The 13,647-nt window shown below is 41.9% G+C and overlaps 1 protein-coding gene across 1 annotated transcript in view; it reads left to right on the top strand.

Annotated features, from left to right (window-relative positions):
* Positions 1 to 1,052: 1,052 nt before the first annotated feature.
* The window catches only part of aff2 (AF4/FMR2 family, member 2), a gene marked incomplete at its 5' end in the record, with an annotated part of 162,671 nt that continues 150,076 nt past the window's right edge, over positions 1,053 to 13,647 (top strand). The window contains one exon of the mRNA XM_084549763.1: positions 1,053 to 1,105. Within this exon, the coding sequence (XP_084405889.1) occupies positions 1,053 to 1,105 (53 nt within the window). The remainder of the gene's footprint in view (positions 1,106 to 13,647) is intronic.

Raw genomic sequence — 13,647 nt, 5'->3', positions numbered from 1 at the left:
GAACCTTCTCTCAGATCTTTTTGGATTCTATTCCTGTCTGTGAAAAAGTGCTCCTGACCTTAGCATGGGTTGCGCTTTTCCTCTCTCTGCTGCTTTTGCTGTCTTATTTTTAAATGATGTGCTTTTGTAAAAAATAAAAAAAGAAAGAAAGAAAGAAAAGAAAAATGCTTTTACTGCGTGATTAAAACCCTACGCTGGGCCACATGGAGGCCACGGGGTTGCGTCCTCGATGCTATTTGGGCGTTTGGAACAAGCCGAAGAGAATTTCACACTCAAATTATACATGGTGAACTTTAAGTGGTGATTCGTTTAAAGTAAATACGCATACATTTGATTCATTTCAGGCTATTCGTGCCGTCAGGTAGCTGCAGGCGAGATCTACAGAGGGTTTGACGTCAATAGAATGAAATACTGAGATGTAAAATCTTTAGTCATGCGCCGTATGCTCAAAGAATCCTGATGTTTACTTCACTGTCCTCACATGGCATTAGAAAACCATCTTTTTCAAAGGTGCAAAAAAAAAAAAAAAAAAAGTCACCTTCGCAGGAGATAGCTGTGACGGTAGATCTTGATCAGAAATGACTCCTCAGATGTGGTTTCCTGCCACATGAAGATCCACCTGATAAGAGTTACATCACACTTTTATAAGGTCTTTACAATCCAGATCAAGCTGCTGTCTCTGATTCACATCCACTCAAACATGATTTGAGACAAGGACTGCTTTTGAATGATAGGAGCTATAAAAAAAAAAAAAAAGAAAAAAGAAAAAGGCTGTAGTTGTGATGAGGAAACATTTTTTTGCAGTGAATATCTCAGTGTGTCTTCTAGTGTGTGTGTGTGTGTGTGTGTGTGTGCTCTCTCCCTCTCTCCCTCCCTCCACCTCTGCCTGGCTGTCAGCTTGCCTCGACCACGTAGCAGCTTCCTGGCAGCGGCAGCAGCTTGTGTCTACTCTCCCTCTCTCTGACACTCTCCCTCAGTAACAGTAGCCCCATGTAGAACCACGTAGCACCAGCTTTTTTGGATTCTAACCACCAACAGCAGCCGGAGCGGCCATGGATCTCTTCGAATTCGACTTTTTCAGAGACTGGGAGCTCGAGCAGCCATGGTGAGTCCCGCCGCACGCCGCTTTATTATCACCTTGTGTTGGATTTCGTGCGTGCGCAACGTGGAGGGGATGAGCGGACGCGGCATCCGCGCTCCGTATAGCCTGGGTTTGGACATTGTGTTTTTTTCCCTGAGTGGGGTGTACGCAGCTAAAGTCAGCTGCGGGAGGAATCGTGCAAAGCCGTCTTTTCTTTGTCACCGTTAAAGGAAAAAAAGAAAAAAGAAAAAAAAAAAAAAAGGGAAAAGCTGGCGTTGTTGTTACCGGAGACGAACCGGGAGGCATGAACGCACACTTAACTACACAAGCAGTGCCGGCTTTTACCGTCTCATTGTGACATCAAGGAGTGTTTGTTTTGAGTAACTCTGACAGCAGGGAGACATTAGAAAAAAAATGTGAATGGCCTGCCTCCTTATAGAAGTTTGGTTGTTTTTGTTGAGTATGTGTTTAGTGCAGTGCAGGTGTTGGTCATGGACAAGTTGTGTGTGTGTGCATGTGATGATCAGGTGGATTTGAGTGGAACCTAAATGTCAAGTACTTATTAAATGCTTTAACTGCACTGGCTTCTCCTTAAACATGAAATTACTACATTAAATGAATGAAAGTGTTGTAGTTGTGGCCCCTAATACTCTGCTGGTCAGTCAGTTAATCACTATAGTGAACTGACATAAAGAGATTGATTATTTCTATAATAGATTTTATTGTAATTCTTTTGGAAACTCACTCCTCTTTAGTTGCAGTGTTTCTCATGCACGCGTTGATTTGTTAAATTTCACTCTCACTGCAAATGAAAGATCAATATATCAGCTGATGTTAACTCATCGCACGCGTATCTGCGGCGTCTGTGCCAACGGATATACGGCAAAACGTTTAAGTGCAGAATTGTCACGGTTGTGTTTTGACTTTGTCCGTCAGTGACACATTTTAAAAAGCCTCATCAGTCTATTTTCTGATCCTCTAAAAGTCTCTAAAATCAACATTTCTCATTGACCTTTTACAGACTCTCCATCTGCATGTGTGATAAAAAATAATTTCTCCGTTCTGTTCAGCATGGCATTGCTTTACGCTGCACTCCTCTGTGAAGTCATTTTCCATGCAGCAGAGGACATAAGAACAAAGAGCCACATGGGGGAGAAGTGCCTTTTAATGCTTTTAACACCGCAGAGGCCCCAAAGATGCTGAAGGTTTAAAAGATGTCGGAAAGGGGCCGCGAGAAGTTAAACGTAATTCAGTTTCTCTGCGTGATTTGGAATTTATTGCAACACTCGCGCAGAGGCCCGGCATATGAAAAGTAATGGAGGGGCGATTTGAGAATTCAGAACAGCTTGTCAGCTCAGACACTGGCTGTACTGGGCAGATTTATGCAACGAAGCTGCGTTGCCAAATCCATTCATGTAGCGTTTTCTATCCGGAGTGCTTAATTTTTGCCTCTCATTCACCCATTTGTCACAAACCCTGAAATCAAGAAGTCCTCAACCTGCTGGACCTGCACATGAACAATACGAGCCTGATGTTAGGTGCATGATCGGGAACAGTGCCGACACCGGGCATGGTTCATGTTTACATTTGTATCTGGTCAGATCTGACTTCAGTATAGGTGTGAATGTGATATATCCAAAAAAAAAAAAGCCTGTCTGTGTCAACGAAACGTAAAAACGTCATCTCATGTAAACACATTAATCAGTAGTTCACATAGTGCTCACATAGTCACAAGGAGTACATAACAGCATCCCCAGTACGACTACTACTACCACACTGGGAGCACAATAACTCGGCAACCATGTTGCTGTTTTGAACGCGTATTCCAGCAGGGAGAGTGTGAGCAGGGAAAAGTGACACACACTGCTGTCCCTCAGCAGCCGCCATGGAAGGGCCCTGGAGCAAGGTACTTAACCCCCCGCTGCTGGAGTGGAGCTGCTCAGGGCTCGACAACAAGCTCAGGGTGTCTACACATGTAACCCTCCCCCTGCCACCACTCCATCACACCAGTGCTGTCAGGTGCTCCTGATGGGAAATTGGGCTCACACTGATACAGGCTTTATTCCAGGCGAAAAAAAAAAGAAATGTAGATGAATAGTAGAACAATGAATGGAGCTGCTCACTGCGTGTACGGTGAAATCTGAAAAGGATTTTTCTTTTTTACCTGTAAGTGAAGGTGTGCCAGTCATTGAGTGGGAGATATAAGGCTTTTCATGATGTGTAATTAAATATCAGTAGATCTGGTAACATGATACAGCTGTAGCTCTCTCTCTGGGTTTATTAAAGCCAGCGGGGGCCAGGCTAGGTGGCGGGACCACCTGGAGGGGTTCCGACACCTAGAGATGAACCCGATGGGGGTCACAAGAAGCTAAAAGAATTATGGAAGATGGAAAAAAAAAAACACTTTCTGAGGAAGTTGTTGTAAAATCTCAGCATTTCTTTCTTTTTTCTTGTCTGTTTAATATTTAGTCTTATGAAACATAGAGGGACAGGAAGGAAGGCGAAGCAGCTGACAATAGGTTTTGGGTAAACGGTGCTTCATGTCAAGTGGAAGACAATACAATGATGGGAGCCCCAGTATAAGTATTTTTTAAAAATGTTTTTAACATGTGTGAGCCTTAATTTGCTCGACCGGACACAAACGGATATTACGGTCAACAAATACTTGAATATGGGAGACTGCTGCTGTTCATAGTCACCACAATGGAGGCTAATCAGAAAATAGCCGAATTATTTTGGTGTCCCTCAGAAGCATTTTTCTAAAACCGCAAACATCCCATCAATGTAGGTGCATGATCAGTACAAGTTTCAGTACAATCCAGTGCTGAGAGTAAGAGACTTTGGCAAATTTCTGCTTTCAGCTTGGTAGATATTACGTGATAGAGATAGCCGGTCGTAGCCAGACTCAGTTTTTATCGAAATATGAGTCTGGTAACTCCTGGAGTTCATTATTAGACATGTTTTAACTAGTACAGAGTCATGTTGCTGTTATTTTTCTGTCCATCACCGTGTCAAGCTGCCCAAATGATTTGATTGGCCTGGCAGATCTTAGCCGGAGCATGATCAGTTCCCAACGGAGAGACTCCACAACAACTGTCCGCCACAAAAAAGAAATGCTACAGTATGAAAGAGAAGGGGGACAGCATGCTTCATACATGCAGCATCTGGGAGCACCATCCCCTTTACCCCTTGAGAACCTTGGAGGCAAATTTCTCTTAATGCATGGGCTGCTCTATTTACTGCATGTACTCTGATGTGTTTGAGCAACAAAAACTTCTAAAAGATGGATTTCTTAATAATTGTTGAAGATACAAGAAGAGAAAACAACAGTCAGTGTGGCCATTTTGGATCAAGTCCACTTTTGCCTTTAGACTTTTTTATTTTAAGCAAATGGAGCCTTTTAAACTAGTCAAATACCACTAACATAACACATTTCAGCTGAGGTCCTGGTCAAAAAAGATGAAGTGCTTTCGGCTGGGGCCGGAGCCTGCGCAGCGCATGACTCTGCCGTTCCCGTCCAATGACAGTTATTAACCAGTGTCTTTTACCAACAGCTCTAAAAGCTGCTTTGATGAAGCCGGCGCCTCGCTGCTAATAAACGTTCAAATGGACTCAACTGTCCAAGATTATAAAAAGGACAACGCTGCCACTGGGAGATGAGAAACCAGAATGGAGGGATTTTCAATTGGATCTGTTTTCCCAAAAATTTCACAATGGATTTTAGAGGCATAAAAGAGACGCACCTTCAATAGAAACCACGAAAATCACTCGGATCGGAGTTAAAAGTCTGTCACTCGCCATTGATGTGCGGCTGGTGTTTGACAGTAGATTTTCCCTTTAAGGGAAAAAAAAAGAGGGAGAGAAAACAGTCTTGAAGCTCCCCACGCCTTTGTTAAATCTGAACGAACACTGTAGGTCCTCCTCCTCCTCCTCCTGAAGAAATACCCTTTCATCTCCTCTTCTCTTTGTTGCTCTTTCTCCCTCCTCCTCCTCCTCCTCCCATCTCGCCTCTTGTTTCATTCTCTCGCTCGGAGATCTGAAGGCTTTGTATGATTGTAATGGGGCTTGCATTGAATGTTGCGTACTCCTCACTGTAATTGCCCATCATGTAGCTGGCTAATCATGGCAGTGGAATCTGGGGGAGATCGCTTTGAATGTTAATTGACGCTGATGGTGATTGGTTGAACCATTTAAGTAGTTAATTAGAGAATTGATTACACATATCGTCAGCATGGAATGGTAAGATTCCAGCTGCGTGTTTTGGAGCTTAAAAGTTCACATCTGCAGGAAGACGCTCTGATTAGTATTATTTTTATAATTGGATCTCACTGGATCTTTAAATTGTACGACACTTCTTTCAACTCTGCTTGAAAAATTGGATTACCAATGTTCAAAGCTGCAGTCAAAATGCTGTTTTCAGAGCGGTATGGGGTAAAGCACACAAAGACAGAAAATCCAGAATCAACAGGGACACTTGGTGACAGAGTCAACTCATTCAGCGTTCATTCTCCCAGTCCAACATTCAATCTGCCCGTCAATCCTCCCAGGCTCTCAATCAGCTCCGTCACACGTGCGAGCTCAATAAGCGCGAAATCATCCATCACACTGAAATTTCCATCCGCGCCGCGCGATCGGCCTCGGCTTGCCAAACCGGCTCCACTTGACGATACTTCACACCGGCATCATCAGCGGCTCGGAGGCTGCGAAAGGAAGCTGTGCCTCTTCCCAAACTGCCAAGAAGTCGCAAACAAATTCTCCAAAAGCGACAGCACATAACACTGAAGGAAGTCTTGTATCTGGATGAGATCCATTTTATTCCGTACTGGCGGTCCAATTATCCCGGAGGGCTGTAAAATGTGAGCTCTGTCAGCAGGTGTGAAGAAGCTGGTAAAAGCAGTCAGATCACCTGGAGCCCTAGCCTTGCGTCGCCAGACTGAGTTCTTATCAGAATGAGTCCGGCAACACTGCATTTGGATTTCATTACGGGGCGCGTTTCATCCAATACAGAGAAAAAAATACCTCTACACGCAATTGGATAGTCGTACAACCAATCAGAGCTATGTTATTATTAACAAACTCAACTTAGATGACATGTATGACTGTTTCTTGGACTGTTACTCTTCTGTCCATCATGTAAAACCCGCCCAAACACTTTGATTCAGATCCCAGTGGAGAGGTTCCAGGCGAATTTTTCATCACAAAATATTTGGGGGCGAAGACGTTCGTGTAACTTTCAGGCAACCGGAGTCCATCGGGGAGGAAACTGTCACTGTCCATGGTGCTGAAGGGAAATTTTGCTTTTTAATTGAAGTCCTGAGTCCACACACTCAACGAATATATAAAAATTCAAATATTCAGGACAAAAAAAATCAGTTGAGGAGGAATCAGTTTAAAATGATTTACAAGTTTAGCTCATTTTTATGGAAACAATTTCAATGTGTGACAAAAAAATGAGGGATTAGAGCATGGACTACCACTGTATTATTATTTCTATCAATGATTAATCCATCCGTTGCCTTTCTCATTCAAGTATTAATCATTAAAGGTGAAAAAAAAACATCCTCTGATGACCTGTTTTGTCCCAACTCACAGATCAAAATCCGAGGCAATCTAGAACCAGAGTATGTGAATCACTTTAATTTGATAGATTACTGAAAAATACTCCTTTTATTATGCACGATTTTTTGTTTCATAATGTGAGAACCCCAACTACAAAAGTGAAGAAAGCCTAAAGTTCCTTAACTGACTTTTGGCCACTGAACACAACACACAGAAATCACGTTTCTGAACACGAATGCAAGCTAGCTCTCCTTTTATCTCTACTTATGGTCCCTACCAACTGAAGGTAGAGATGGTGTTTATGCGGGCAGGGAGGATGAACCACCGCACTAAAGATGCTGTAACACAAAAACTATGAGCTTAAACGCATCGTAGAGCTGACGGGAACTACAGACGTGAAGCCTCCGAATGGGTCTGATTGAAGCAACTGATTGAAATTTTACATAGTCATTTTAATCCATTGTTGATCAAATAAACATATTGATTAAAGCAGCTTTAAGATTCCAGATTTGAAAGAGCTCGTGTGTTTCATGTGGATTTGATGTATTCCAGAGGTTTTGATTCTGCCAAACAGTAATTGTGAAGCCTTGTTTGTGATCCGCTGCAGACTTTGGCTGTTTTTCCTCACTCTGACGGGTGTAATATTGTGCAGATGTGTCTTTCCAGCTGTTTATACATATTGACAAGAAAGTCAAAGCAATAATGAGGCAGAATCTCTGAATCAACTTAAAATACTTTCTTAGTTTTGTTCTGTTTAGGTTTTAGTACCTCTGTCAGTGCAACTCAATGCCAGACAGCCAAGAGGTGACTAAACTGCTCTGGTTTCCTCTCACATCTCTTCATTTCTTACATTTCTTTCCACATAGTTTGAGATCCTGCAAACCTTGGAAAAAATATTTATCGACTGTAAGAAATCTGTCACAGTCATTAGAGTAGGGAAAGACAGAATAAAAAGTCTTATAATGTCTTGTCTGCAAAAACCTTACGAGCGATAATTAAGGTGATCGAGCCTCTGAATTAGTTGTTAAACAAATAATCCGTTTTTATTAGCACATCACGCAACTGGTACAGGGACTGAGGTAGGTAGTAGGTAAATCAAGGCCCCGTTCTACTGCTGAGAGATGGGAGTATAGACATTTTAGGGTTTGCACAGGCTCCTTATAAAGAGGGAAGCCATCTGTTTGGTTTCTTAAGTGTCTTATAAGAAAATTAAGAGTAGCCATCTGGATGGGATGTAAAAAAAATCCTCAGCAGCACATTTATCTTTATCAGTGAAAGTTTTTCATCTCCCTCCTCTCCAGTCCACACGTAAGCACATTGTTGGCCTCCCATAAATTCTGAGACGCATGCTATTATTGCACTGCTCTTATTGGTTGGCTCATTGTTAAGGATAATTAGCCAAAAGGCCACAAGATTCAGTAAAGGGTCCAAACGTCCCAGAGTCAAACTTTTACTTTATTTATTAACTCACAGAAAGGATTTCAGTCCTCATGAAGTCAGTTTTAAAGTGTTTTTATATACATTATGCACCGATCAGGCGTAAAATTATGACCTAATACTGTGTAGGTCTCCCTTGTGCCTCCAAAGCAGTTGTGACTAATCAGAGAATGAACATGGGTCTTCTGAGGGTGTCCTGTGGTGTCTGGCAACAGAATGTTGTTAGTGGGGGCCTTTGGGTCCTATGGGTTGAGGGGAGGACCCTCTATGGATAATTCCACAGATACTTGATCAGTTTGGGATCCAGTGAATTTGGAGGCCAAGTCAACACCTTTTGCTGTTTTTCATGTTGTTGTTTTTTTGTGTGTGTGCCTGTGTCAGGCTGCATCCTGCTGGGGATGGCTGCTGCCATCAAGGAGTGTCATTGCTATGGGGTGGGGGTGCCTGATCTGGTCTAGGTGGGTGCTACATGTCTAAGTAACATCTACACGAATGCCAGGTACAAAAATTTCCCAGCTGAACATTGAATTGTCACAAGACGGTCAATGTTCTTCACTTCACCTGTTAGTGGTTTTAATGTTGTGGCTGATCACTGTATCTGGAGTTATATACACCTACACGACACTATCTGACTCAACATTTAAATAATTTTAAATTTTTGATGACTCATTCTGAACTACTCAGGGGTACGTCTTAATGTTGCACCCGATGAAATGCTTTCTTGAATTTTAATGTCACGCTCCTGGGTCCATTATTCAGTAGCAGCACCGCCAGCCTCTGGCTGGGCTGCTGCTGTATAGGAACACTCCGTTCATATCTGAATCTTGCCGCGCGTCGCCTGACTCAATTATTACCAGAATATGAGTCTGGTAACACACCATCTGGATTTCATTATGGGGCGTGTTTGATCAGATACAGAGAAAAAATACCTCTGCACGCAATTGGACAGAGTTAGTCATTAACAAATTCAACTCTACGGCATGTATGACTACGTGGTTGTTACTCTTCTGTCCATCACCACTGAAAACCCACCCAAATGATTTGATTGGCCTGGCAGACCTTTGCCAGAGCATAATCAGTTCTCAACAGAGAGAATCCAGACCAAAAAATTTTTTGGGTTGGGCTGTGTCAGCAGGCTTCAGCTGTGGGCTCTAAGCAGGGACAATACCACCACAGTAAATTGGGGCTGAACAATCAGAGCAGACTGGGTTCTCCTCCCTGTCTGTGTTTTTAAAAGAAATGTAAATAAATAGAATTAAAACTAGTTGTATTCTAGGGACTTCAAACTAATCAAATTACTGTTTAATCACAGACAGCAAATGTAAAATTAGTAGGAAGACGCACACACATCTTGACATCATTTATTTATTATTAAGAATTAAAAGGAAAAAAAATAGCTTTAATCAAACTGAGCTAAATTCCAAGCGGATGAGAAAATCCGATAATAATAAACATTCATGCACAGCAAATAACCACGACAAACATCAAATGATCAGACCCTACAGGCACTCAGTTACTCAATGAGGTGCAGTAAAAAGTCTCTCATGAGTGCAGCTGAAGTACTTACACTGAGGTATGTCTCTCTGAGCTGCAATATCTTTATAGAAAAGACTGAAGAAGAAGTGCTTACATATAGCTGAGGCAGCAAATAAACGGAAACAGAGTGTTTCACTGTCTTTCCGTTAATACGGCACAAATATCGCCCCGTAACTATTAATTAGACAATAACGCTGCGCACAACTGTTCATAACTGAAACAGATCTCTCCCCTGGGATCAGATCACCGGGCTTCTGTTGCTCCTCTAATATTGGCAGAGCCACCGTCTTCAGAGCGTTTTCCCCACCTTGTAATACTCATATTTATCTGCGCGGTTATTGCTCCAGAGTCCTTTTTATGTCTTTTTAAAGATTTGTTTTGGAGTAGTTTTCTTTATCAGGGAATACACGAAGGGGAGATAAGGGGAGGCGCGATCTGCGGTGCAGTTTTTGAGCCACATTCAAACCACGGGCGCAGAAAGAAGAATAAAACTCCTGCGAAAATGGTCAGAAACTGTAAAATCCATCAGTTATATTTGAACATACGGCAACCGATAGCTTTTGCTGACCTGGATATGAAGTGCACAGTGATATAAAATGTGTTTTTTTTTTTTTTTTAATGAATGACTTTATTTAATTAGCACACTTAAGATAATATTTGTTCATGTTTCTCGGGGAGCTGAATCAGGAATGGGTCAGGTTAGTTCATTTAGAGCTTGCGTGAAAATTGCATTCCCCTAATTTGTTGTTAAAACTAATTGGGAATTAGCGCAATTAGTCGATCAAGTATTTGCTTGAAGTAGCGTCGGCTAATTTGTTGTGAAATATTCATTGGTAATTAGTTGAATTTGTGAATGAGTAAGTGGTGGCGGTTGCTCTGTTGCCGTCCTTCAGACAGCAGCGGCTGCGTGTCACGATAGCATGAAAGGATGTTATTTTATTAGGATATGAATTTCTGACCCTGCAGCTCTAACTGGGAGAACATGATCCACCTGAGCTCACTGTATCTTTGTAGGAAGATATACTACTACGAGTACTTTTACTACTGCTGCTGCTGTATCTACTATTACTACTACTACAATGTTTCCCATACAGTGGTAATACTATGGCGGCCCGGCCAGGGTCTAATTTACTCCACCATGGTCTCATAACAATTCTGAAATATTCTTGCATGTTTTAAACAACGTTGAGTTTGTGTTGTTTTTCTTATTGCTCCTGAAAGCATCTCTCCCTCCCCTCCTGTCCCCAAAGCTGCCTCCCCCCAGACCCTCCACACACACCGGTCACTCATCTGTTCTGTGCAGACTTTTTAAAACCTGTTGTTTGTGCTCTTGATTTTTTAGACCATGGAGATTTACAGCTATTTAAAGAGAGTTGGTCAAAACAGGAGGAAATGAATCCAGACGTAACGTCAACTAGCTCAATTTAATAAACGCTACCTTGCACAGTTAGATTTAAATTCAGCTGTTTTATTTGCTTCATTTAATCTTGCATACGTTGGGATAGCATCATAATTTTGGGGCTTTTATTAAGACGTAGAACCCCCCAACACAAACACACAAAAAAAGCTCTCAAGAAATTTTGAAGGAAACCCTGTACTATATCGATCAGTTTGAGAATCCAAATAACTTAAGCGATCATAAACACCATCATCGACACAGTTTTAACCAGCGTTAGCCTTTAAACCTAAAATTCAATCACTATGCAATATAAGTCGTGACTGGGCAAGGCATTTCAGCAGGAGTGTGTGTGTGTGTGAGTGTGTGTGTGTGTGTGTGTCGGAGGGTTTAGAGAAAGAGAGAGCACAAGAGAGCCAGAGACTTGGCAGTCAACACCAGGTAGCTTCTGCCCTTGTGCCCCCAAGATACTAAGACAATACCCACACACACACACACACACACCCCAGGTCCCGAGGTTGGCTGAGCCATCTGCCAAGAGGAGCATGGTGCTGAGGAATGATAAGGCATGCACACACACACTCCCTCTATTTCTTTTCTTTTTTTTTGGAGCAAACACACACTCAGTCTGCCTTGAACCCAGTGCTCTGGTAGTCCTCTCCTCTCTGCGGTAGCTGGCACCCGTGATACTGCTGATACCTACATTGTGTCGGTCCAAATGCGCGTCTGTGCGAGCATTTTAATGTGGCAGAGAGCCGGCTTAATTCCAGCTCCGAGCAGACGTATTGGAAACCTGTCTGACTGCGTGTCAGCGGGATGTTTTAGCCGTCTGAACTCAAATGTTTCAGCGGGTTCATTTTGTCCAGCATCATTAAGGTGAAAACACCGATGGTGTGGCAGAAGTCCACTTCTGTAAACACATAACTGCCACTTCAATTACTATTATTTATTTATACAGATTGCAGAGAGAACACTGACCTCCATCTTGAGACATTTCATACATATTTATTCGACATTCTTTGCATTTTAGGAACTGGGGAAATGTCTGTGCTGCACTTGATGCTTTTCCTTTCTTCAGTGTTAGAACTGAACATTATCTTCTTGTTAGTTTTTTTTTTTTTTTGCAAACCCTGACTGTCAGAATCAAATTATTTTTATCTGCGCCTGAAAACTGTTCATACATTTGTTACAATTTAAGTTAATGGTTACAATTTGTAAAATTTGCTTGCAAAACAAAATAAAAAGAATAACTTACAGCTGAGGTGTGAAGCTAATGCTAACTAGCTTCTATGTGCAGACAACAGCTATTGATATATGGCAACTATGAGTTGTTGTTATTTTTTAAATATATAATTGTATAGTTTGCCTTTATTCAAATGTATCTTTAATATACACCGACCCAGCATAACATTATGACCACCTTCCTAATATTGTGTAGGTCTCCCTTAAGCCTCCAAAACAGTTGTGACTCATCAGAGAATGGACATGGGCCTTCTGAGGGTGTCCTGTGGTGTCTGGTAACAGGATGTTGTTAGTAGGGGGCCTTTGAGGAGAGGGGCCTCTGCGGATCATCCCACAGATACTTGATCAGTTTGGGATCTAGTGAATTTGGAGGCCAGGTCAACACCTTGTGCTGTTATTCATGTTTTTTGAGTTGTTCCCAAACCGTTTTTGTGTGTGTGCCTGTGTCAGGCTGCATCCTGCTGGGGATTGCTGCTACATGAATTGAACAATGATAAATATAATATTCTGTGTGTATTGTATATTTCGCCGTATGTAGCCATTCTGGTGGGATGCTAGGTAGCAGCATCTTAAGGTAGATTGATGCTTCTGCAGCCTATACTGTAGTCAGTGTTTCACTCAAAATATTAGATCAATATTTTGCTGTTGTCATGTTTTGTTTTAACAGCGTAGCCTCATCATGAAACAGACAATTTCCAGCAGCAACAAACAACCACAACAACTCACATCTCGCCGCTGTGAAGATGTCTCATGTAGTCCTCTTCTGTCCTCTTAAGAAAGCAGCAGCTGCGACCACTTTACCATGTGAAGACAGACTAATGACAATACAATAGACATCATCTTTTTTTTTTTTGCGTAAACAATGCTGTCAGTGCGCTTATGCACCCACAAACATGCGAAAGCAGTGACACACAAAGGAGTAAATGCACGTTGGTTTTATTTTAACCAGCAATAAGAAAAGTTATTAGAAAAAACACCAAAATTATCCCAAACCAGCCCAAATTTAGTGCTTAAGTTCAATACCCCTGACTGTAGCCTGACTTGCACCTCCACAGAAATGCAAACATCTGTGTTAGGTCCTAAATGCATTTCACCATCCATGTCTCGTAGTGGCCAGACGGACACAGAGAATACAAACCTCTGTTTCCCACTATCTGCTCAGACATATTCTCTGGCTCCTATGTTACAGTGATTTCTCTGTTTTTCAACCTTTATAAGCAGCAACTTCCAACATAAGCTGCTCCTAGAAACTTAACATAAAAATACCACTAACAACTGGCATTTTAGCTACGTAATTACAGAACAATGCAGCCATGCCAACGCACAGATATAAACGGTTTAGTGCACTAGCAACATCTGTGACAGAGGCTCTGCATATATCAGTTAAAAAAATTAA

The sequence above is a fragment of the Chelon labrosus genome (genome assembly GCF_963514085.1).
Source record: "Chelon labrosus genome assembly, chromosome: 8".
NCBI lineage: Eukaryota > Metazoa > Chordata > Actinopteri > Mugiliformes > Mugilidae > Chelon > Chelon labrosus.
Note: the sequence above shows the minus strand (reverse complement) of the source record. Positions and strands in the feature narration are given on the sequence as shown.